The 27,378-nt window shown below is 41.3% G+C and overlaps 1 protein-coding gene across 1 annotated transcript; it reads left to right on the top strand.

The window, feature by feature from the left end:
- The first annotated feature begins 672 nt into the window (after positions 1-672).
- On the top strand, positions 673-20,998 carry LOC139454487 (bromodomain-containing protein 7-like). The gene is made up of 15 exons (XM_071236230.1): positions 673-773; positions 3,122-3,324; positions 3,794-4,047; positions 5,451-5,595; positions 5,928-6,038; positions 6,719-6,879; positions 9,399-9,516; positions 11,803-11,875; positions 12,529-12,639; positions 12,949-13,084; positions 13,914-14,025; positions 15,058-15,114; positions 15,895-15,979; positions 17,478-17,633; positions 18,305-20,998. The coding sequence occupies exons 1-15, from the start codon at positions 719-721 to the stop codon at positions 18,604-18,606; spliced, it is 2,079 nt and encodes a 692-aa protein (XP_071092331.1). The 5' UTR covers positions 673-718; the 3' UTR covers positions 18,607-20,998.
- Positions 20,999-27,378: the final 6,380 nt, after the last annotated feature.

The raw sequence follows: 27,378 nt of genomic DNA, 5'->3' as shown, positions 1-27,378 counted from the left end.
CATTTTAGCCTAGTTCTCCATCCACACTCCATTGCTCTTGGCTCCCTCTACTATCTGAGGATTTTTGTTTTTCGCCGATGCTGATGTTTATTATTTTGATACGAAAATATGCTCCATTAAAAAAGTGGTAAATTGCAACAGTTCCTCAATCGCATTAAAATCAACTCTTTTACTCCGATATGGTTAGAATAGTTCCTGTAATTGCCTGTATTCAGTTACCAGGCAGGGGTTTGGCGATACTTTGTGTTTCTGCCAAGATCAAATAACTGAAACAATCTCACAATTCAAGAGTCTGTTTACATTCTCATAAATTGATAACCTGTAAAAAAATATTGTGTTGACTACACTATTCACCCACAGCAACATTTATCATCCTATATTCTGTGGTCGCTCTTGGGTTTCACTAAGTTCATATATTGTTTAGAAATCTTATAGTTTGTAGCCAATCCAACCCTGACGTCATGGATTAGGTGGCCGCAAGGTCCTGATTTTAACCACCGATATAGACCTTATTCAGGAAAATATTTAACATCAACAGGTGCTAAGCTGAGACTTTCAAACAGTACGCCTGTATCGCTTGATAAAAGAAATATCAAGGAGACTGAATAATGTCTACAAAGCTATTGCGCGTGCCGTACTGTCCGTCTTTTAGTCAGATGCCGGGTACTTCCGGTTTCTTGACAAAGCTTTATTTGTGATCTAGATCTAAACAACAAATATGGGTAAAAAACACAAGAAACATAAATCAGAAAAGAAATCCCTCGACGCAGAAGGTGAGAATACGTGTATTATGAATTAGTTCTGCACTTTTAACATATTTTCTTTCGTCCTTTTGGTGTTTGTAGCAACTTGAACTGGTGAAATATCAGTAGCGTCACCTCATTTCTCGCAGTCTAGGATGCATATTGTCAAGTTTGTGGTACTTTTACTTTAGTACACACATTCATGAATCATTACATTCTTTTTGGGGCAACAATGCAGTTTACCGGGTGCAGCTTTTGCAGTGCTAAGTGACCTTAAGCTGCCGGTTGCACCTCTCGTTTCATAGATCTCGCCAGCCTCTTCGACTCTTGGCCTAAGGGTTAGGTTAGTTAGGGCCAACTCTATCCATAGCAGTTGGATCACCTTTACGATCATTATGGTTAGGTACCCCCTTCTGATCAAACACCCCTTCATGATCCTTAGAGTTGGAGACTCCACTTGCTAATCACACGCACGTTTACTATCCTTGGCTGGCTTGGGCTTAGGCACCCCTTTACGATCCGTATGGTTATAGATTAAGGGTGAAACGATACACCGATATTCCGATGCATCGCGATACTTGACCCACGATACGATATACGATACACGTGGGCCCATTTATCGATACGCCACGATACGGAACGCAAATCTCAAGTAAAGCGTTTCCTCGCTATTGTGCCTTTCAATAAACCGCTAAATTGGTTAAAGCGCGCGGTAACGCATGGCTCCCCAAAACGTACTTACATTTTTAATAAGCTCAGGTTTTACACCGACATGTTTTTCCCCATCTCAAAAAACATTATCAGCTGATCCCCGCAAGCACATAACACCGGAAATACCTGTCAGCAAATCCGAACTGAAGTACGCAATTAAATACCATTACTATACTATCTTGTTATTAAAACGTGTTCATTATATATCTGGACTTGTGTTTGTAATATATTTTATTAATTTTATTCAAAATTTCATTTAATATTTTTTTCATTAAGTTATGTGAAATCGTGTGTGAAGAGATACTGCAACCACGGTCAGATTACCGCTTTTGACGTATTGAAACGAACTTTAGTTGCTAGAGAATGGATACATATATTAAAAATGCCATACTTTGACTCCTTAAAAGTCATGTGTGTGGCAATTTGGCGAATATATGTCAACATAAGGTTTTCGCAATCGAAATACATGTAGCACGGGAAGTCCCTAGGGTGACTGATCAAATTGTTCCATACGTAAAAATATCCTGCAACAGCAATCACCAGTACCAAAATGCTACACTTGTGGTTCTTATAATTTGAAATATATATATATATATATATATATATATATATATATATATATATATATATATATATAGTAAAAGCTGCAACTAAGGTAACACGATATTGGAATATATTATTCCTGATAAAATTCTTTGAAGTTGTATCACCGGTGGGGTACATTAATTATTTTCTGGTGTTTGAACTTTGAATTGTTTTTAAGGAAAGTTAGAGAAAGTTCCAACTTCAGTAGTTTTGTTATTATAAAATAATTTTGACTGTTCCAAAATCATGAAAGGTTCAATCTTGACATGCTTTAAGTCTTGTTTTATTTATCATTGCGTATCGAGATACGTATCGTATCGTGACCAGAATATCGAGATGCGTATCGTATCGTGACCTTCCTGTATCGTTGCAGCCCTATTATAGATGTGAATCAATTCAATCTAATCACACGCATCTTTACTATCCTTGGCTGGCTTGGGCTTAGGCACCCCTTTACGATCCTTAGGGTTATAGATATGAATTAATTCAATCTAATTTGAGGAAAATCTGTACAATTTTGCAGTTAAACAGAGACAGTAGCTACTGCACATACACACAAAGGTAAACAATCGGGTGCTGATGACTTGGCTAAACAAGTACTAATTATTTATGATACTGGTCCCATGGTGAAATCTTGGCAAGTTAGATTAACCCATTATACTAGCTTAGCTTCAAGCTGCCAAGTTCGATCCTCCGTCTAGCGGTTATTGAAATCTGAAAAAGTGTGCACGTTATGTACATTACTTCCGTAGGTGGCTTCAGTTTGGCTTATCATGCATGCCTTTCTGTAATTTAATATTTGGATGCAACTACTGAGAAATGCAGCTATAGAAGTAATATTTTTTAAGGTAAACTCAAACACTTTTTATTTTTAAATATGTTTATCCATGATAGAATGTAGGCAATCAAGCCCTTCAACATGACAACAGTTAAAGCTTCCCTTCTGCCTATAATCATGATAAGGCCACAATGAATTAATAATTAGAATTATATCAAAATCTATTTAAAATGTTGTCTAAGAGACATTTTGTTTTATAGTGGAAAAAGTAGATATAGCTATTATTATTCTGTGTCTGTTTCAGAGGGTTACACTCAGGAGGTTGTAGAGAAGCCCTTGAAGCTTGTGTTGAAAGTTGGAGGTTCGCAGCCCACAGAGACAATACAGGATGTGTACACACACTCACCCCACCACGAGGAGAAGAAACACAAGCATAAGAAGAAGAAAAAGAAGAAGGATAAGGATAGAGATAAGGATAAGGACAAGGACAGGCACAAGCATGATGGGGTATGATCACTCATGATAGCTCTCACAATTGAGACACTATCCTATGTTATAGATGTACACATCAATAAAATGTTTTGATATGATAATACAGTTATAATGAATGGAGATGTATATATATGATGAAGGGGCTGACATCTGGACATAGGATGACATATCAGGTGTCTGAAAAAGGGTGTCAGCGCTACCCCTAAAAGCCCCCATCCCACCCTACCCTACCCTACCCTACCCCTACCCTACCCTACCCTACCCTACCCTACCCTACCCTACCCTACCCTACCCTACCCTACCCTACCCTACCCTACGCTACCCTACGCTACCCCTCTCTCTTCCCTCTCTCTCTCTCGCTCTCCCTCAGTCTTACAACCGTTGCTCCAATTAATCCAAACAACAATAACATGATCCTATGATCACTGACTGATATATGTATTTATTATGGCTGAAGCCAATACACTCTCTGGTATGTACATAGGAGGGCAGCAGCAGCAAGAGGAAGGCAGAGACGTACGTGGGAGGAGATGAGAGCACCACAGTCTTGCCACCGGAGGAACCCCCCGAGAAACAGCCTCACATTGTCGTACCTCCGCCCCAGGTGGTGGAGCCAGTCAAGATGGAGGTGGAGGAGCAGGATGTATCCCGTGAGCCCCGGCAGTGTACAGTACAGGGCGAGGACAGCAATGCTATACTTAGACAGTGTCTGCACTACATACAGAAGAAATTGCAGGGGTAAGAGATGTTGAACATGCTGCCTTCAGGTGTCAGGATTCCCCAACAGTTTGTACAGAAATCTGATAACAACTTGGGATGATGAAAGGAGTTGATATATATGTTATACTTCCCTAAGCATGCTATGTTCTTTTCATGAACCACAGTTAGAACCACTACACCAGGGGCTAATGAAACCCAAGTTGAGGTATCAATGCATTTATATACCATACACAATAAAACCTCCTAAAATCTAAGCTGTGTGGTCTATAAAACTTATATTGTCAAGTCACGTTAATCCGACATTATTGGTTGCATTTGATTATGTTGGATAAACGAGTATATACGAAATTAGGTAGTAGCAAAGTTCGTGATTGAAAATCGGACAACTACACGATAGATAATGATTCAAACATTTTGTAATAAAACAAAAGGAAAATGGAAATATTTATTTTGTTATGTTATATTGTTAGCGGAATATGTTTTCTAATCATGCAACCTCCAAAGTTTAACACAAAACTACTGTTACAAACTGTATGACTGATTCAAAATGCATTTTAAAACATAGCCTAGAATGAAAGTCGCCAATTTCAAACTAGTGCTGCAATGTTTAAGAAAGCTGCTTTCTTAGTGACTTATGTCAACTTCCTGTTAGTAATTTCATTGGTCGATCAAAGTTCGCGAAAGGTCGTTCTGACGTGACCTGTAATTGGATGTCCTCAGCAGTTGCGAGAACTTCTATCCGATGTTTAAGAGATTGGGGTAATCTACGCATGTGAATCATCCTGTTTTGTTTATTTAAAGCAGTAATTGTTTATTGTTAAGCAAGTTTATCTCAGCTGCCGTTGAAATATGCTGCTCCTCGCCGACTCGTCTTGCATCACAACACAGGGCTGTGTACTTGTGGGCAGATGACCACAGAGTACGCTGATCACCGTGTCGGTTAATGAGACTGATTAATAAATGATCTCAGCAATTTGTTGCAAATTAGGTGTGTCGGAATCAGAGTGCGAGACTGTCGGATTAACGGGTCTAAATAGCACTGATTTAATCGGTTCCCATCATTTGTGTCGGATAAAGCCAATTGTCGGATTAACCAGTGTCGGATTAACGAGACTTACAGTGTTAGAAATTGGCACTAGTCCTGTAGTCTTGGCCAAACTGCCAAATAGTTAAGGTATCGTAAGGACGAGTAGAAATTTGCCATTCTTAAGGGTTTTGCTACATGTTATCATTATAAGGACTAGTGGACTGAAACTGTTAGTTTATACCGCTGACTTGACTGTATCAACTTATCCATGTCCAATGAGCATGGAGCCAATAGTGCCGCCAAGTTGGTTGCTGGGACCTGGACATGCATCATGGTGTCAAACAATGTATGGATTAAGGAGACAGATTAAACCAGACAGTGATTGGTGTTTCAGGAAGGACTTGAATGGTTTCTTTGCCTACCCAGTCACAGATGCAATTGCCCCCGGCTACTCCAGCATCATCTCCTACCCCATGGACTTCAGCACCATACTCACCAAGATTGAAGATGACGAGTACCGCAATGTCATGGAGTACAAGGTAACGCAGGGATTAATCTGTCATCCCACAATTTTGGCAGGCAAATTGGGGGTGGGGGAGGGGGCGATAATTATTTTGTCCATAATTGAACTTTATGAAGAGGTCTCATATTTTCATATATCTAGAGATATTGTAACATTGTATGTAACACAATAATGTCAAACTAATCATTCAAGCAGTTTCCTTTTTATTGTTCCTTTGTTGCTTATCAGTAAATCAAAGTCATTGGAATTTATAAAGTTTTACTGTCATTTCCTGCTAAAATGGTACAGAATATCCACCCTTGAAAATGCTGTTGTCTTGGATTATGTTTAATTTGTTTGGAATTTCAGAAAGATTTCATTACGATGTGCAACAATGCGATGACATACAACCGTCCGGAAACAATCTACTACAAGGAAGCCAAGAGGCTAATGCAGTCTGGCTTGAAGCTTCTCAGCAAGGTAACAACAGTGATTTAGTCTTCTTACCTCCACATTGTTACCTCATTGACATTCATGTAGAGTAGGTCCCCGCTACTACAGTGTAGCTTGAAGCCTATAAGCAAGGTAACAACAGTGATCTAGTCTTGTAGCCTCCACAATGTTACCTCATTGAGCTGATGATAGAGGGACTACAATTGTTGCTCAAAGAAAAATCTATTTTTTACAGTCCATTAACTCCCTTGTCTCAGGAAGATGCTTCAACTGCCATGTGTGCTTAAACACTGGGTCAGACTTGAGTCCCACACATAACGCATGGCGGAATGATTGCAATGAGCTTGGTCATGGGTCCAAAGTCCCTGGCTTCAATGAACATGGCAGTAGATGGCTTTGTTGTTATGTTAAAATTAACTGTGAATATCTGGGTTAAAATCGATCTTCAGCAACCCATGATTGTCGTAAGAGGCGACTAATGGGATTGGTTGCTCAGGCTCGCTGACTTGGTTGATGCATGTCATCGTATCCCAGTAGTTTGATGCTTGTGATGTCAATCACTGGATCGTCTGGTCTAGACTTGTTTATTTACACACGGCCGTCATATAACTGGAATATTGCACAGTCAACAACAACCAAACAAGAACAAATACAAATTTATTTGCTGCTAGAGTGTTGAGTGAGTTGGACGTGTCTCTGTGTTCCAGGAGAAGATACTCAACATGAAGAAGACCCAGAGCTTCATGGCAAACATCACCTTGGAGGAGATTGGCTTTCATGAGAACGGCGCTGTTGCCGAGATGGTGACGGTGATCGATGAGGAAGAACAGAGGAGGAAGGAGCTGAAGAAAATACAGAAGTCAAAGAGGTGAGCCTAGACTGTCTGTACAGGGATGACAGAGTATTTGCATCAGAGTATTTGCATTTTATCACAGCGTATGCCCACTTGAAGGCTGAGACAGCGATGTAATTGAGATAGAGAATGTCTGTGTAGGGATGACAGCGTGTTAAGTTCTGTCAGAACACTGTCCATTGAAGGGTGACACTACAATGTAATTAAGATACAGAATAGCAGACCTGTGAAGATCCGGGGTAGAATAGGTCTTCAGCAACCCATTGTTGCCATAATGGAACACTCTCCCTTGAAGGGTGACACTACTATGTGATTAAGATACAGAATAGCAGACCTGTGAAGATCTGGGGTAGAATAGGTCTTCAGCAACCCATTGTTGCCATAATGGAACACTCTCCCTTGGAGGGTGACACTACAATGTGATTAAGATACAGAAAAGCAGACCTGTGAACATCCGGGGTAGAATAGGTCTTCAGCAACCCATTGTTGCCATAATGGAACACTCTCCCTTGAAGGGTGACACTACAATGTGATTAAGATACAGAAAAGCAGACCTGTGAACATCCGGGGTAGAATAGGTCTTCAGCAACCCATTGTTGCCATAATGGAACACTCTCCCTTGAAGGGTGTCACTACTATGTGATTAAGATACAGAATAGCAGACCTGTGAAGATCTGGGGTAGAATAGGTCTTCAGCAACCCATTGTTGCCATAATGGAACACTCTCCCTTGGAGGGTGACACTACAATGTGATCAAGATACAGAATAGCAAACCTGTGAAGATCTGGGGTAGAATAGGTCTTCAGCAACTCATTCTTGCCATAATGGAACACTCTCCCTTGGAGGGTGACACTACTATGTGATTAAGATACAGAATAGCAGACCTGTGAACATCCGGGGTAGAATAGGTCTTCAGCAACCCATTGTTGCCATAATGGAACACTCTCCCTTGGAGGGTGACACTACAATGTGATTAAGATACAGAAAAGCAGACCTGTGAACATCCGGGGTAGAATAGGTCTTCAGCAACCCATTGTTGCCATAATGGAACACTCTCCCTTGAAGGGTGTCACTACTATGTGATTAAGATACAGAATAGCAGACCTGTGAAGATCTGGGGTAGAATAGGTCTTCAGCAACCCATTGTTGCCATAATGGAACACTCTCCCTTGGAGGGTGACACTACAATGTGATCAAGATACAGAATAGCAAACCTGTGAAGATCTGGGGTAGAATAGGTCTTCAGCAACCCATTGTTGCCATAATGGAACACTCTCCCTTGAAGGGTGACACTACAATGTGATTAAGATACAGAATAGCAAACCTGTGAAGATCTGGTGTAGAATAGGTCTTCAGCAACCCATTGTTGCCATAATGGAACACTGTCCTTTGAAGGGTGACACTACAATGTGATTAAGATACAGAATAGCAAACCTGTTAAGATCTGGGGTAGAATAGGTCTTCAGCAACCCATTGTTGCCATAATGGAACACTCTCCCTTGGAGGGTGACACTACAATGTGATCAAGATACAGAATAGCAAACCTGTGAAGATCTGGGGTAGAATAGGTCTTCAGCAACCCATTCTTGCCATAATGGAACACTCTCCCTTGGAGGGTGACACTACAATGTGATCAAGATACAGAGTAGCAAACCTGTGAAAATCCGGGGTAGAATAGGTCTTCAGCAACCCATTGTTGCCGTAAAAGGCCAGACTGGCTTATTTACAGACTGCCATCATAGAGCTGGAATATGCTGAGTGCTACATTAAACAACAAACAAACAAACAACAGAATAGCAATCAATTCAAAATATGCCATTATCTATTTAGAAACCGCTGAAAAGCACTGGGAGCATGAGTTTCTATTGGGGGAAGTCTAGTCTTTACAGACTTTGCTGAAGAGGCTAGTGGAATTTTGAATGGAAAGGTGAAATGAATCCACTCTGTGGCAGTGTTAACACTGAACAGTGGTAGACCACCTCCGTGGTCTAGTGGTAGAGCATCCGCCCGGAGAGCGGAAGGTCCGGGGTTCGATCCCTGACTGCATCATACCAAAAGACGTTAAAAGATGGTACTTGTTGTTACCCTGTCTGGCGCTCGGCATTAAGGGACTAAAACAAGGACTGGTCGGCTCGGAGTCAGAATACTGTGTCTGAGTGGGGTATTCATGTTAAACTGCGGCATGGTATCTGAGTGAGCTAGCACTATAAATCGGCATCAGTCCAGACTAGTACAAGCAGCCACACAGACACACACACATACATGCACGTATGCTATATAAGTGCAATAATCTTGGACGCGACGTTAAACCCCATTTCACCTCACCTGAACAGTGGTAGAAACTAACACGTTTAGTCCACTAGTCCCTATGATGATAACATATACCCAAACCCATCCAACTTGCAAAGTCTACTGGTCCTTGTGATATCTTAACGATTGGGCAGTTTGGCAAGGACTACAGGACTAGTGCCAATTTCTAATGCTGCTGAATGTTCAAGCGGAAGTTGGTATGATTATTTTGCTTGACATTGCAGCTTGACTCGGTTTGAAGCCATCCCTGACAACATGTCGCCGGAGCAGATCCTCGCCCAGGCCCAGGCTGCAGCCAAGGAGGTGAAGGAGGAACTCACGCTACGGAAAGACAAGAGCAAGGTAACCATAGTAACACTGGCATGGGATAGCTGATGTACTCAACAGGTTGTTCTTTTAATCTTTTTCCATCTTTCAACTGTTGATCTATGAAGTATTTCCATCCAAGCAAACTGCAAAATGTAAGTTGGAGGCAACACATGTTTAGTGAAACCCTTATAATCTAGACAGTGTTGTTCGTCCAGATTACACAATTTCTGGATTAACAAATCATGGTTACAGTGTAATATCACCTTGTATACATGTATGTGTTCCAAAGGTGGGGTTTCCAGATTAACAGGTTCTGGACTACCAAGATTTCACTGTATGGTAACCTAGGGTTTTTACTCTCTTGTGCCCGAAATCTGTGAGACTCCTGGTTATAGTCTGCTTGAGGGCTTTTGAGGCTTGCACTGTTATCTGACTGGTTACCGTCTCTACCAGGATTAAGTTTCCATTAAAATTGTATTATCGTTTTATAGACCGTGAAGATCCGGGGTAGAATAGGTCTTCAGCAACCCATGCTTGCTTTAAGGCACCTATGCTTGTCGTAAGAGTCGACTTACGGGATCGGGTGGTCAAGCTCGCTGACTTGGTTGATGCATGTCATCATATCCCAGTTCTGTGGATTGATGCTCATAATCATGATAATGTCAATCACTGAATTGTCTGATCCAGACTGGATTATTTACAGACCGCCGTCATAAAGCTGGAACATTGCTGAGTGCAGCGTTAAACAACAAACAAAGTATTATCGTTTTATCAACATCAACCAAACAGTTCTAACTCTCTAGATCAAAGGATCGACATTCCTGAAATCGAAACTCAAGAGATCGAAGGTATTAGGGATCTACTGATCGATCTCACAGTGGAACTACTTCAAGGACCACTTCAGCATGTCAGTGTGTTCATCTCTATCAGAGTTCCAGTCATGAAATCACCTCAAGTATCCACCATACTCTCCTTGTCAGTTGAAGATGATGGTATCATGGACACCTTTCTCACTGACAACATTCCTGCCAATTCGGACCAGCCGTTTGCCCCCAGTGTGCCTTTGTCCATGCCTTCATTGAAGCAACCAATAGCCTGGGCCGTCCGCATGGTTCTTTCTAAGGACGGCTTGCCCAAGCCAGCTTTGACAGCCCTTACTGTTGACCCTCCTAGTGCTTCCCCATCGTCAGCTGTGGTCGCTTATGGTCCCCAACCCATCCACATGTTGTTTAATTTGTCACCCAACTGGCCACTTCGTCTCAGGACACAGTCGCTCCCAAGTCGACGGTAACAGTTCCCGACTTCACCCCGGATTGACCGACGGGTACTCTACTTCTACTAAGGAAATGCTTCCTTGATGTGTGCTACTATGGAGGTCTCTCTGTCTACCTCCTGGGAACATCATTTCATTTCATTTCCATCTACACACCAATACAGACAGATGATACCATACCTGCTTCTGCAGCCCAGTACTCTGTATCCTGTGCATTCAGAATCATCATTGGAACATCCTTCCTTTGTTTATTGTCATTATTCAGGTTCCCAGACTGAGTACCCAGTGGAGTGAGTGAGTGAGTACGGTTTTACGCCGCTTTTAGCAATATTCCAGCATTATCACGGTGGGGGACACCAGAAATGGGCTTCACACATTGTACCCATGTACCGCTCACTGCTTTGAGCATTTGCAGCCTGGCATTGGTTCGAAGATCCTCTTGTTGATATTGTCAGTCGATCCTCTTCTCGTCTTAGCATGCTTCAATCCCTCGGGCGTGATTGATAGCTTAGACAAAGCATTTAAAGAGATACCATGCTTGCTCACCCTTATGTCTGTGGGAGTGGTGTGGTCTGTCTTGTAGAATTGATTGTTAGCTCTGTAAAAGAGAATGATGTGGCAGGAGTAAGCACGTGATCAGGCTGTGTGGGTTGCTATGCACAGGATCACAGTGGTTGACTCGTGTGTTTGGGTGGTGACCATGGTGATGCTGGGATGTGTTCGGGTGATTTGTTTTAAGAAGCTGGAAACCTTTTTGGATCGTGTTTCCACATAGGATCGAAAGAAGCATGAAGCATTGCAATGTGTGAAATGGGATCAGTATATTAATATACAATATAATGTGAAAATTACAATTTTCCGAAAAACAGATTGCCCTTATAGGAATAATATATGTCATTGTGATAAAGGTCTGAATGGTGGAATTTGTATCACCAATCTTTCTGATTGGTCAGTCACACGGTTTGATTGACAGGTGAAGTGAAAGAAGTTTTTTATTGTCTATATTACCCCCAGAATGCTAAGTCGACAATTTTCATGTTGAACAGTTTGGATTCCTGAGGAGAAGGAAGGATGGAGCTACAACTCTCACAGTGGTCAACCCAGACAATGATGGCAAAGGTACGTCAGCAGAACATAGAAACGTTAGGAAAACCCCAGTGTGGGTTCTGGGTCAGAATTGGTGCCAGGTGACTTCATGGATCTGGTGGTCAGGCATGGTGCACCCTGACAGCGTAGATCATTGTGTTTAATCTACTGGTTTGTCCTGTCCAGATGCAATCATATTCAGCCTGTCATCATTTTCTTGGAAAATGATTAAAGGGTGAAATTGAGCAACAAACCTCTATTAAGAATCTGGCAATTCCAGTTGTTAATCCGTACCACGTGACGAAACAATACATTTCAATGACATTTTCAACACTGACCTTGAATACTGATTCATCACATGATCAGTATTGACTTGTCACATGATGAATATTGACTCGTCTGCTAGAAAACAAGATGGCGTCTGTTATGAAAATTCATGATTCGCAGCTAAGTTACTGTAATGGTTTAAAGACTTCATAATCTTTATAGTGAATTTCGGTGTAACATAACGAAAGAATACCCGTGACGAGGTAAATATGCAAAAACAAGGACCCTCTGACACGACCCCTTTGGCGGTCAGACCCCCTCAAGGTCGGGTCCTTGGGTAATTGTTTTCACATTTTGACCTCGTCAACATGGTACAGAGTAATTATTTGTAATGTGTGTATGTTTGTACTATGTTACAGTGAGTGAAACAGAGAAGATTGTAGCCCTGGGGGAACTGACCGGGAAACTGACCACAGGATCTGGCAATCTGGCCGGCTTTAAGGAAGACAAGAGAAACAAAATATCACCAGGTACAACACATGTATTATAGGAAGAGCCTGGCTGTCGATCTGTGCAACCCACAATAAGGGAGATAATTTGGTAAAGTTATCTCCCTTGATGTTACTTTCGTTTCTCTGTGTTAACTTTTACAGCTTGGAAAAATGGTATTTTCGTTTTGATGCCTGATTCATTTATTTGGTCTAGTGAATAATCCATCCCTCTTGTGGTAAAACTCATCCAAGATATACCTCTAAATGCTACGTCTCTGCTCATGTTTTTGTTGTAACTGTTAGATAGTTAGGAATGTTTGGCGTAATCATGTCCACCTTGCTCTTCAGTTACCTACCTCAACTACGGGCCCTTCAGTAGCTATGCCCCTCAGTACGACTCAGCGTTTTCCAGCGTGTCGAAGGAGGAGTCCGACCTCCTGCTGTCTACGTACGGAGATGATACTGGCGCACAGTATGCCAAGAGGTAATTAGACAACTGCATCAGTTATTGTGTTGTCAGAGTTGTGTTCCTTATCTGTGCCAGGATACGCTGATAGTAGGTCCAGATACATGATTCTCCTTACTAGTGATCCTTGGCCTGTTCGGCAGGGGGCGATTTACGTACTGGCTCATTGGCCCATGGCCAGTTAAAATTATGAAGGGCTTGCTGACATGTAAAGTAGATGGCCCGTCTGGTTCTCAAAACTTTACTCCTTCTCTGTGTGTTTAATTTTTTTGATTGGATCATCTTTGTAAAATGACGACTGATTTTGTAATCTTGTGTACAACTTATTTATTTGGTCATAAATCACCACGAAATGAGGCAAATGGAAGAAGATTTGATCTCAGAGTCCGGGAAATAACGTTTTAGGGGTAAAGAGTTCTAACATTTTCAATGCCAAGCTAGGTGGCTATGCAATCTCAGGTTTGGCCACTTCTAGGCATCCACTATTTAGTTGTAGGCCTGTTACTTTTGAGAAGCGCCAGTAACTTTTAACAGGAACAAACTCTGCTGGCTCCATACAAATTTGTTGTTAAATCTATCGCTGTTAGGGGGCTGAAATACTGTTGAAAGTGGTGTCAAACCCAACTCACTCACTCAGCAATAATTGGATAAAACAAGGACTGGTCAGCTCGGCATCTGTATACTGTGTCCGAGTGGGGTATCCATGTAAATCTGCAGCATGGTATCTCAGTGGGCTAGCACTATAAAATCGGCATTAGTCTGGACTAGTACAAGCAGCCACACACACTTAATGAATAAGGTTGTAGACTGCCTAAGCTGACTTCATTCACAATCCTGTTGTTTTCAGTGTAATGAGTTTTGTGGAGAGTGCGGAGGACTACGGTGTGAAGATGGTGGATGTCCTCCTAGACGTCCTCACCAAGGGGGAACACAGCAAGACGAGGAGGCTCCTGGAACAGGTGGGCTCTCTCTACTACAGCGACTAGGGGATCGGGTGGTCAGGCTGATGACTTTGTTGATGCATGTAATCCTGTTCCAATTGCATTGTCGATGCTCAATCACTGGATTGTCAGGTCCAGACTCGATTATTTACAGATCATCGTCATATAGCTGGATTATTGCTGACTTTGGCGTAAAACAACAAACAAACAAACAAACAAAGCATAGTCAGAGACACTCTGGAAATGATGCATCTACAAGCTATTTTTTATGTAATTTATTCAAGTATTGTAATATTTTTGGAAATATATTTTAATTACACAATTATGATTTATGAGACGTAATATGAGTATGATGTGCATGAAATTGTGACATGAAACTTTTTTTATGGAGAACTTCTTTCTTGTGTATCAGTCAAGACTGCTTGTAGCTGTCCACCCCTACTTCTGCTCCTGATGAAGGGGGCAAGAAGTAGTCCTGAAATTATTACAAACGATAAAGAGGTTGTTATCCTAAAAAGGAGCCTCCACCCGGAGAGTGGAAGGTCCAGGATTCGATCCCCAGCCGCGTCATACCAAAAGACGGTAAAAGATGGTACTTGTTGTTACCCTGTCTGGCGCTCAGCATTAAGGGGCTAAAACAACGACTGGTCGGCTTGGAGTATACTGTGTCTAAAAGGGGTATTCATGTTAAACTGCGGCATGGTATCTCAGTGGGATAGCACTATAAATCAGCATCAGTCCAGACTAGTACAAGCAGCCACACACACACACACACACACACACACACACACAGGGCATGCCATCGCTATAAGACTGCAATAATCTTGGAAGCGATGTTAAACCCCATTTCACCTCACCTCATCTAAAATGGTTTCATGTCTTCATGCTCTGCCAACTTCTCAGTCAAGTCAGTCAAAGACTTTTGTATTGTTTTGTTCTACGTGTGTCAGAATTTTAAATTTTGTTTTTTAAATGATCTGAAATGGTGATGTTGGGGTGTATTCATTCCGGTGGATGGTACATTACTAACTCAGTTATTGTTTTCTCCAGAAGAAGAAAGTGGAAGCTGACAAGAAGGCTGAAGAAGAGAAACAGAAGGAGAAAGAGGTAAGTCAATGCTTTTTAAGTGACGGGACTGCCAGCCATACACTTACCTGGAACCCGTGAAGATCCGGGATAGAATAGGTCTTCAGCAACCCATGCTTGCCGTAAAAGGCGACTATGCTTGTCGTAAAAGGCGACTAACGGGATCGGTGGTCAGACTCGCTGACTTGGTTGTTGCATGTCATCGATCCCAATTGCGTACTTTGTCAAATACAGGCACAGCCACCATCTGAAGAGTGAGTGAGTGAGTTGGGTTTAACCCCGCTTTGAACAGTATTTCAATTATATCATATCGTGTCTAATGAGAGCAAACAGACCTGTGAAGATCTGGGGTAGAATAGGTCTTCAGCAACCCATTCTTGCCTTAAAAAGGTGACTATGCTTGTCTTAAGAGGCGACTAAGGGGATTGGGTGGTCAGGCTCGCTGAATCGTTTTATGCATGTCATTGATCCCAATCGATGCTCATGATATTAATCACTAGATTGTCTGGTCCAGACTCGATTATTTACAGACCGCCGTCAAACCAACCAACTTTCTTAACCAAAGGGAATACATTTTACTTTATAAAATGTAAAAATTAGAAATGAAGATTCAATTTGTGTCCTTTATTAAAATTGACTTGTGTTGTGATGTTTAGAAGTTTTGTCAACCAAATTGGTGTGTTTAGTCATGACTTAAACCATAACTGTTGACATTTTGTGAAAAGAATTTAGCATATGGTGATGGTAACTATGAGAGTGTTCAACAACCACCATCTGAATGGCTTCTTGTTTTCCTTCCAGGCTAAAGTTAAAAAGAACATTGATTTCAACTCCCTTAGGAGCCTGGGTGACCTTGGACTTGATGTCTCTTTTGTGGACTACTTTGGTGAGTGAGCTGTATGACCTAGGGGTAGCTCAGTAGACACAGTGCTGCCCAACATGGACATGTCCTGGGTTCATTTCTCACCTGGTAGACTAACATTTAGTCTCTGAAATCTTATATTACACAATATCCTTCTTGACTCTAAAAATAAAAAAATTCCCTATGCTGTGGCATAGAGCTAGCTTGAGCTGGCTAGACTTGCTTTTGTATGCATTTCTAGATTATTATTTTTTCATAAAATAAATATATTCCACGGTCATGGTGCAGGACTAGCGCCCTGGGTGCTCTCAAAATTAGAAATAGGGGGCTCTTATTAGAATATTATTTTGGTGAAAAAACCAGAGTTGATAGATAAATTTGGTGGTTTATGCTGACAGCCTGAAATGTTTATGTACGACAGATATATTTTTCCAGAATTTTATTCCCCATAATTAAGGGTGCATATAACACACGAGTGCCTATTATACGCGAATAAATAAGTCTTGTGTACATTGATCAATCACAAGGGGTGCTAATTGGGATTGTTCACTAGCCAATATAATAGCAAATATTGCTGTGGGCGCTTATTAGAGTGGGGCGCTTATTACGTCGAATACAGTAACTAGTAAAGCCATGTGATGGGGTCCCATGTTGACATGTGATCCTTTGTTAGTCAATAATTCTGTAGGAGATACATGCCATGATTTTATCACTGATTTATTGGACATTCATCTGTATCATCAACAAATCTGAAAACAAATCTTTAGCACATGCTGGATTTCCAAGAAAATGAACTGATCTGGTGACCCAAATTTCTAAGATAGCAGTATCTGCTTCAGTGGTAGATATTTTCTGCTTTGTTTGTCTTGTGATAAACCGATATATTGATATGTTGTGGTAGAAAAAGGGCATAACATCATCCAACATTAAGTCTGATGAAGAAGAGTTATTACACACCCATGCACTGACACAGGGACAGAGTTGGGTCCCCAGTGAGGGCTTAATGTGTGACCTGGATGACTGTGTGTCATGTTTGGATGGATCCGTGCTCATGCTGTCAACCACTTGTTTGCCTGGTTCATTATTGACAGCCAACCACAATGTAGCTGGAATATTGCCGACTGTGGCGTAAAACAACATTCATCCACTGACGAATACCTCGCAGATTTCTTAGGATAATAAGAAACATTTACAACCTTTTTCCCAAAGTAATAGTAGTAATAGACTTTAGCCACTTGTTCGATGCCCGAGCCTAGTCAAAATCTCTTTGGTCTAGCAACATGAGTAAGTTCATCTAATAAAATACCATATGGTTACACCAATGTACTTAAATGATGCTAACTGCCAAGTTGGAGCTAGTAGAGTTAAATGTTTTTGGCACAGACTGTAGTAACCATGAGATATCTATCGGGTCACATAGGTTTTCTAAAAGATTGAACTGTGAAATCCGTCACAGTGAGTATGGTGTAAGATACAGGAACTGATTGTTACTGAATATTCAAACTTCCAATATTTCTTCCAGAGAAGGAGATTGGCAATGAGAAGCTGCAGGCACGCTTGGACCAGACGGCCGGCCTCATCACAGACCTCCAGCAGACGCAGAAGGAGAGGCTGAGTCAGAAGCCGCCTGCACATCTGGGACTTCTTCTCGGGCCGTCTGACAGAGAGGCTGAGCTGGGTGAGCACAGAGCAATGCTAGACGTGGATGTTTCCACAACTTGTACCCCGTGGGAATCTGAGTTAGAATTGCTACCCAGGAACTTTGCTGGTCGTTAGAGGCATCTTAATTGATTGGGTAGTCAGGCTTTGTGTCTGGGGGATAGTGTGATACCATCACCAATGCTGGGGGCTTACAACATTCATTTAATCAAAATTTGATGGATATTTTTTAAATGCTTTATTGCGAGTTATGTTTTATGATATTCATGTGTATATATACAATGCTCACTTGTATTTATTGACCGCCTCCATGGTCTAGTGGTAGAGCATCTGCCCGGAGAGCAGAGGGTCAGGGGTTCGATCCCCAACTGCATCATACCAAAAGACACAAAAAATGAAACTTGTTGTTACCCTGCCTGGTGCTCAGCATTAAGGGACTTAAACAAGGACTGGTCGGCTCGGAGTCAGTATACTGTGTCTGAGTGGGGTATTCATGTTAAACTGCGGCACGGTATCTTAGTGGGCTAGCGCTATAAATCAACATCAGTCTGGACTAGTACAAGCAGACACACCCACCCACCCACCCCCCCCCACACACACACGTGCATGCATGTCATTATATAAGTGCAATAATCTTGGACGCGACGTTAAACCTCATCTCACCTCACTCATATTCCTTTGCTTTTTCAGCCGAGAAAGTATCGAAGGAACTGAAGGCCTTAGCCCGTGAGGCTGCCCCGAAGGACATCGTCAGTATAAAGGCCATGCGCTCAGCTCTGGGAATTACCATGCAACCAGTTGTCCCCTTTCCAACTCCGAACCAGGGAATTAGCAGCCAGCCAATGGAAGTTGTGGACAGTGAAGCTGCTCAGCCACAGGCAGCCAATGAGGGCAATGATAACAATACCATCGACACAGATTTACATGAGTTTCTGCAGCAAGGCTCCGCAGTCAACTCAGTATCTCCAGCAGGCATTGAGACATCATCTTAGGGAGACTGTGTGTGCACGTGGACAATAAAGAAATAGCATCACTTACAGGAAGTTACAGGAGGCATTTTATCATTGCGTGTGTTTCTTCAATGTACAGAAAATGTTTCTGATGAATTATAAGCTTAATGCCTAAATGATTATCTTGGAGGCAAGTAACTGGAAGTGGGATCAGCTCGCTGACAATTGAGTAGATTGATGCTCATGATGTCAGTCTCACTGACTTTGTTGATGCATGTCATCGTATCCCAATTTTGTGGATTGATGCTCATGATGCCAATCACTGGATTGTCTGGTCGAGACTGTTATTTACAGACTGCCATCATATAGCTGGAATATTGCTGAGTGCGGCGTTAAACAACAAACAAATAAACAAAATCATGATATCAGTCACTGGATTGTCTGGTCCAGACTTATATGCAGACTGCCATCATATAGCTGAAATATTGCTGAGAGTGGTGTTAAACAACACACAAACAACAATGATAACTTGACAAAGCTCTTGTACTGACAATAATTGGATATCTGCCTCTGTTCCTCAAGTCTCAAAACACAGGCTCATGTTCCGAGCAAGTGGAAAACATATATACATTTGTGTTCTGGGGATGTTTATGTAGTGATCTGATCAAAGTGAGATAAGTTTACACAGCAATGTCGCAGTGTTACTTTCACAATAAAATGAACTTCTTATTGATACACTGATAGAGATGAGTTCCCTGAAGCTGAAACATTTACACAGACAGTCCAGCACACACTATGATATATGTGGTTTGTATAACAATAATGTCTTCCCGTGAAGATCCGGGGTAGAATAGGTCTTCAGCAACCCATGCTTGCTGTGAAAGGTGACTATGCTTCTCGTAAGAGGCAACTAACGGGATCAGGGAGTCAGGCTTGCTGACTTGGCTGATGCATGTCATCGTATCCCAATGTGCTTAGATCGATGCTCATGATATCAATCACTGGATTGTCTGGTCCAGACTGGATTATTTACAGACCGCCGTCATATAGCTGGAATATTGCTGAGGCGCTAAACAACAAATAATGAAACAAACAAAGAAGATGAGTGTCTGTCTGTGACTTTAGCCACTATTCCAAAGTCCAAGTCTGCTATCATTTCTTTTAGTCGAGTAAGATCACTGAATACTAGTCCATAAACTGATGTTTTGATTTACTGTACTGATTTTTGTCCCATTGTCTCGAAAGGTTTTGGCACAGACTACAGCAATTTATCTTGAGGCAAATTGGGTCAATTTTGTGTTGGGTCAATTTCATTCAGCATTTGATAGGGGATTGTTTCATATTACCAAAATTGAAAAAAAACATCTGTGGACATTTTGGATGACAATTGGTCAGTGTCACAGAAAGGAACCATTCTGAAACTCAGGACTAATTGTGAGGTTGTCAGTGGAATGAGAGGGTATTCACAGGCTACCGGTAATCTCATGTTTAAGGCTGGTGAGAGGTTTGTTTTTATCCACACACCATTCAAACATCCATGCTCCAAGAAGCTGCCTTCCTCGGCCTGTTGGTTGCATATGGCCCTGTTAGGAGTGTGGGGCAGAAGGGAGCCCAGTGGGCTTTGGCACTGCAATTTGCTGTGCAGAGTTGCATCCCTTAGTTGTGCCAGGATATGCTGCTAGGGAGATAGAAGTATCATTTCACTCTGATTATGGTCTTTGTCAGCTATGTACCTACTTTCCCATGGGGATCACCAAAGTGGTAAATATCTACAACCTGCATCACTTCGGCTTTCCTCTCACAACAGAGGAACCTGATCCCCTCTCAGGCTGCAGCAACTGGTCGGTATTACATCTGGGTCTCATTTCAAGAGGCATTCATGTTGCTACAACAGTCATAGCTTGTGTACTTGTGACAATGGCATTGCAAGGACAAACTGTAAGGAGACTGTGGAACTTCTTTACATTAACATTGCCTTGCCTGTACCTTGTGCCAATATGGAGCTGGAACGGCATTTACCCTTCATGTTCATTCGGGGGCACGGGTGGCCCAGTCGTCTAAAGCGCTGCGATTCACTGTGCAGAGTTGCGTCCCTTGGACACGCCAGAAACCTATGATTGTGGGTTCGAATGCCGGTTCGCCCCAATTATGTTTCTAGGTTTGTCAGCACCATACCCATGCTCGGGGGTTTCACCGAAGTGGTAAACGTCTTAAGACCTGCATCACTTCGGGCTTTCCTCCCACATTAAGCTGACACGCTGCAATGCAACTGGAATACTGTTAAAAGCGGCGTTAAACCCAACTCACTCACTCACGTTCATCCATCATTGTCTGCACCACTTGCCCATGTATGTGTACAGTCTCATTCCATGTTCATTGTGGCGCTACATCTGTATTTATATAGGTCATATGTCATTGTCCTGGTCATTGTCCTGGTCATCCTCACTGACCATGTATCGTGTACATTTCTGGAATCAGCATATTAAACATACTTGAACATATTGAGACTTGTGTGTTTCTGAAGTTAACATGGGAAGGAAGACATTACAAGAATTTGAACTGATGTCAGTCCACAAATATAGGAACAAGTGAAGAATTTGGTTGATTGTGTCTTCGTACCCAAACAGTGTGTATTGTTTCTCCCTGGATTGTCTGGTCCAGTTGTTTATTTACAGGTGAAGTCGTGAAAATTGATGTGTTCGGCTTTAAAGAACAAACACACAAGTCCCATGATAGTTGGTGTAACACAGCTGGGTTACCACTGAGTGTAAAACACTATCAACCACCTGAAACTCCAGGTAATCATCATAATGTCCTCTCGGTGTCGACACAATTAACTTCCATCACATGACAACTGATCCCACCTGAAGTGAGTGAGTGAGTGCAGTTTTACACTGCTTATAGCTATATTCCAGCAATATCTTCATGTGGGACACCTGAGTGAGTGAGTATGGTTTTACACCGCTTTTAGCAATATTCAAGCAAATATCATGGCGGAGAACACCAGAAATGGGCTTCACACAATGTACCCATGTGCGGAATCGAACCCCGGGCCTTCAGCGTAATGAGCCAACGCCTAACCACTAGGCTACCCCACACTGGCAGTAAGATGATGATGTAGACAGGAATCATGTCATTGCATCCCAACTGCGTAGATTGATGCTCATATCAATCACTGGATTGTCTGGACCAGACTCAATTATTTACAGACCGCCGTCATAAAGCTAGAATATTGCTGAGTGTGGCATAAAACAAACAAACAAAATGAAAGGAAACAAATGACAACATAATATAAAGGTGGTTTTATTGCATATAACCAAGCCCTATGCAGGATATACTATACATATATCCTAGTATATCATATATCGTCCCTTGAGGCTCCCGACAGAAGGGCCAGTCGACTTCAACAAAATGCATCATACACAAACACGAACATGTTACTTTCATGTTTACTGTCATCAACAAAACAAAACAGGAACAGGTGAAACAAACAGAAATAGAACGATACATGTAACAAAACTTTCAAGCATACTATTCAAAAGAAGTAAAAGAAGACAGGATTATTTCATATTACTATAGTTAAACTGTCATGGCATAACAGACTAGTGATATGAAAGAATCATGTTCCTTACTTCTTTTGAGTAGTCTACATACAGGTTAATTAGCACTGTGATAACCTGGCCAGACCAACAACTCACTAATCCAAGCAGGTCAGTGAACCTTGTCAATCCACTCAAACCGGCAGAGTTTTATCAGTTCTCTTTCCTGAAATGTGTACTCATCCCCAACTACGACATACTGTCAATGGTCCCAAAGACTTCACTCTATTTCAAATATTCAACTCTGCTTTACATTCTGATTATCATTGATAATTCCATGATACACAAAACCGATTACTCCAGGGATTTAACTGAATTCCAAACTAAGTGTCTTTGAAAGGCAAATTGGGAACAACATCAATATTGTGCAACATTGTGAATATTTTAAAGTTGATTTTTGGAACATTGCAACATTGTATCCAGGGCAACACTTGGTTGCCTATTGGTCCTGTTATCAGTGAAATACAAGTCACCTCTACAGTGAGTGAGTGAGTTGGGTTTAACGCCGCTTTCATAAGTATTCCAGCTATATCACGGCGTGTCAGCTTAATGTGGGAGGAAAGCCCGAAGTGATGCAGGTCTCAGACGTTTACCACTTCAGTGAAACCAACGAGCATGGGTATGGTGCTGACAAACCTAGAAACATAATCGGGGCGAACCGGGATTCGAACCCACAACCATAGGTTTCTGGCGTGTCCAAGGGACGCAACTCTGCACAGCAAATTGCGACACCTTAGATGACCGGGCCACCCGTGCCCCAAGTTACTTCTATAAAGCCATAATATCAGTTTCAACAGTATTAACATGATCAACATTAATTAGGAAAATCCTAATTCCACATGATATTTTTTTTAGATTTGCTGCCGACATGTGGTCGAATATCAGCCTCTAATTTGGCCTAGATAAATCCCTATTCTCACATCAAAATATATGGAGAGTGGTGCTTAACTTCTTTCCATGTGTATATCTGTGGTCAGTGATGATGAAAGGTTTCAGATTATACAGTGAAGTAAATACACAGACATTTGTACAGACAACCAAGAACACATCAGCCATGTTATCTGGGACTACATGTATCTCACTGTATTGCATCGGCAAGCCAGACTGACTTCTATATATATATATCTAGACAAAAAATATCTTGAACTTGAGTACATCTTGATACCCCGAACATGTGAGTTAGTGTTAATGATGCATTTCTCTATAAATGTGTATCCTATCTTGATATCGCGGTTGAATCATCAGAAAAGCATGTGAATTACTGATATATTGTGAATCAGGCTTCTGAGGCAAGTCTATCATATTTTCTAACCATCTAATAAGAGAAGGATGCCAATGAATCAGAAAATAATCGTCCTGTACCTTTTATCTCAACATTTACAATAACAATTTGACTGTTCTATTGTGCTCACTTGAAGAAAAAGAAACATTTTCCCCTCGAAATGAACAACCAAACTGTGTTTTACACACAAGAAAAGGTGGTAATATTCTCAATTCCTCCCAAGGTTATCTCAAAATTATGACAAGTCCTCCAAAGTTTATCTCAAAGTTATCATTAATCATCCCAAATTTATCTCAAAGTTTATTATAAGTCCTCCCTGGTGCATCTCTGAGATTATCACTGACCCCCTCGGGTACCGAAATGACGAGACTCCATTGTACTTGTGTCAGCCACATCTCAAATGGCTCGGTAACTATATTCCCCATACATTTTTCCTGTTTGTGTGACATTGTTTACGAAACCTGCTAAGTGTTGTTGGAAAGAGGTGAAACAATAATATGGAAATTGCTGTTAAAGATATTCAAAGAAATAATTCTCATCAAAACACACTTGACTTGCTTTGATTAAAAACATCGTGATAAAGCACTACGCTACTTTGCAACACTGGCTTAATGGTGAGTCCTTGCATTGCAATCCCAGTAGTGCAGTTAAACAACAGTTGCTATGTCCCTGAGACGTACCACCAACTACAGAGTGTAAGTACAACTGTGACAAGGTTACAGTACAGACATGGATTTCAAGAGGTAGGGAAAGGCCATTGTCAATATTTCTCATTTCAATATTGTATCTCGCCTACCAGAGAGCAGTTTAATGTCAACCAATTGATCACTATGTCAAACCACAATTATGTTGGAAAATTCAGCCAAAAACATTGATGTTGCTACCTCATATTTACTCAATAAAATACCAAGAAAAGCAAAAGAATTTATTTAATTATTTAAAAGAAAGATTTTCCGAAATTCTTTCGTAACCTCATGTTAAGTCTGCTTCCGGCGATTCAGAAAGTGGTCAGAACAAATTGTTACTGATAAACTGATACAACACAGTTTCAACATTTAGCACCTTGGTAATATCAACTGTTGACTGGCATTCTAGATGTTTGTGAGTCAATAAGAAGACATACAACTTTGTGGATGACTTCTGGTTTTTAGCATAAGCAAAGTTTTGCACGTTCTGCATCAAACATCGCTTAAACAATAATTTTTCTTCCATAAGGTTGGATGTCTTCTAATTGCAATATTAGATAACATTTTATCATAAAAACGTTTTCACGGCAAATACACTTGTCTGAAATTCAAGATACTTTATAACAAATGATTTTTTTATTAAATCTTAAGGCCAGCGAACAAAATGCAACAACAAAACGAAAATTGATTTCTTTTTTGCAAATTACATCTAGTATAGTAGACATAACACAGAGAGTCAAATATTGCTGGGAAAACTGACCAGACCAGAAATCTTAATCCCTTTGATTGGATAGATGAGGATGAGGTATATATATGTAGCATCGTGCCATTCACACAGGAACAGGTCAGTCAGACGATGTACCATGGTACATTCACAGGTCAGCTGATTGATACAGAAACATGTCAGGTAGCAGATGTACCATGGTACATTCACAGGTCAGCTGATTGATACAGAAACAGGTCAGGTAGCAGATGTACCATGGTACATTCACAGGTCAGCTGATTCACACAGGAACAGGTCAGTCAGACGATGTACCATGGTACATTCACAGGTCAGCTGATTGATACAGAAAAAGGTCAGGTAGCAGATGTACCATGGTACAGAAACAGGTCAGCTGATTGATACAGAAACAGGTCAGGTAGCAGATGTACCATGGTACATTCACAGGTCAGGTAGCAGATGTACCATGATACATTCACAGGTCAGCTGATTGATACAGAAACATGTCAGGTAGCAGATGTACCATGGTACATTCACAGCTCAGTCAGCTGACTGACACAGAAATGATGTACAATGGTCCAGATACAGGTCTGTTAACAGAAGTACCACAGTACAGACACGTAGTCAGTCAGATGGACACTGGCCCACAAATAAGTCAGTCAGAAGATGTACACTGGCACAGAAACAAGACAGGCGGACAATGTACCTGGGTACAGACATAGGTCAGTTATCAGATTACCATGGCAACATTTTGGCAGGATTTCACACAGGAAAGTGACAACATATTTACAAGGCAGAAAAGGAGGAATGTCACAAATTACACAATGTTGGAGGGGTTACCATGGTTACCAGATAGACAGCATCAGGTGCTGATATTTGCTGATTCTAGATAAAACCTATTAGGACAGGCCATTGTCTTCACTTCTACAATACAAAGAAAACTGGGCAGCAAGGTATACAAGATCTGTGTGCTCAGTAGATTTCAGACAGAAAATTGACAATATTTGTCTTTGAACGAAAAGATTTGATTATTACAACTCAATATCAAATTGTCTTTAACAAACAGATGTTAACAGAGTAGAAACAATTTATGGATAACAACTGCTTGACAATGGTATAAGGATCTCTACCGAAACGTCCCCTTTACAGTAATTAAAAAAGTTGTTACCCATAAAATGTGTCTACTTTGTAATCCGTCAACATCTAAGTAATGCCAATCATACAACTCAAAGGCTAACAGTTCAATAACGACAATGTCAGCTTAATGTGGGAGGAAAGTTAAAAAGGTCCAGGCATGGACCCTTACCACATGGATATGTTGCAGACAAAGGATCATTATCAGGCAGATCCTGGTATCAGTAAGGGATGTAACTCTGCACACCTAACTGCAGAGCCTAAGATCAATGGGCCATCCATTTCTCTCAATATTTCTAGTAAATGTTACATATACAGACTGATGATGATGACTGAGTTAGTGAGTAAGGTTTTACACCGCTTTTAGCAATATTCCAGCAATATCACAACAGGGGACACCAGAAATGGGCTTCACACACTGAACCCATGTCGGGAATCGAACCCGGGTCTTCGGCGTGACGAAGATACTTTAACCACTAGGCTACCCCATCGCACAGATGATGACTGAGGCGGAAGCACCTGCTGCCCCGGATGAGATCTGGCTACTGTGGCGTGGGGGACACAGGTCACATGAGATGCTGCAGGGGAACATGTATCATCAGATGCACCCTTTACATGACTCTGGAACAACATGCTTACTATAATCCAATACATACGGGAGCAGCTTAAAATTTGATGTCTGATAAAAATCTTATTTCAGATTCAAGAAGAAATAACAGCTCATATAATCCTACTAACTCTGAATGTGTGGTGTGGTGTGATGTGATGTGATGTGGTGTGATGTGGTTTGGTGTGGTGTGGTGTGGTGTGGTGTGGTGTGATGTGATGTGATGTGTGTGGTGTGATGTGGTTGTGTGTGGTATGGTATGATGTGATGTGGTGTGGTGTGGTGTGGTGTGGTGTGGTGTGGTGTGGTGTGGTGTGTGATGTGTAGGTGTGTAATGTGGAGAGCGTTGTGTATGTGTGTGGTGCATGTGCATGTGGTGTACAGTGTGTGCACGTTTTGTGAATATCTCCAAATAAAGGCATTACATCTTTTATCGTACATCATACTTGCAAACTGCTCCCTAACTCTGACTAGAATCTGACATTATTACTCTATTATGTTTGCATTGCATTTATAAATCATTGGCCAGGATATTACATATCCAAATGTACATAAATAAATAATAGAAATCATGTTTCAATGTGAAAAGAAGCCAACATTGTTGGTTGGATATACAGATATTGTTTTACAACTGACAAGGAACAGACATGTCACTATTTGTGGCCTTCAACAGTGAGTATGGTTTTACATGGCTTTCAGCAATATTCCATTAATATCGGAGCTGGGGACAGCAGAAATGGGCTACACACTTTGTACCCATGTGGGGCATCAAACCCGGGCCTTGA

This window comes from Haliotis cracherodii, unplaced genomic scaffold (genome assembly GCF_022045235.1).
Source record: "Haliotis cracherodii isolate W230 unplaced genomic scaffold, xgHalCrac1.p SCAF_10, whole genome shotgun sequence".
In the NCBI taxonomy this organism is placed as follows: domain Eukaryota; kingdom Metazoa; phylum Mollusca; class Gastropoda; order Lepetellida; family Haliotidae; genus Haliotis; species Haliotis cracherodii.
Note: the sequence above shows the minus strand (reverse complement) of the source record. Positions and strands in the feature narration are given on the sequence as shown.

What these genes read in the sequence shown, in the direction of transcription:
- LOC139454487 (XM_071236230.1), top strand. Translation starts at nt 719, where the DNA reads ATGGGTAAAAAACACAAGAAACATAAATCAGAAAAGAAATCCCTCGAC. An exon ending in CCCAGACAATGATGGCAAAG is followed by an intron (nt 11,876 to 12,528) that starts GTACGTCAGCAG and finishes ACTATGTTACAG; the next exon opens with TGAGTGAAACAGAGAAGATT. An exon ending in GGCGCACAGTATGCCAAGAG is followed by an intron (nt 13,085 to 13,913) that starts GTAATTAGACAA and finishes TGTTGTTTTCAG; the next exon opens with TGTAATGAGTTTTGTGGAGA.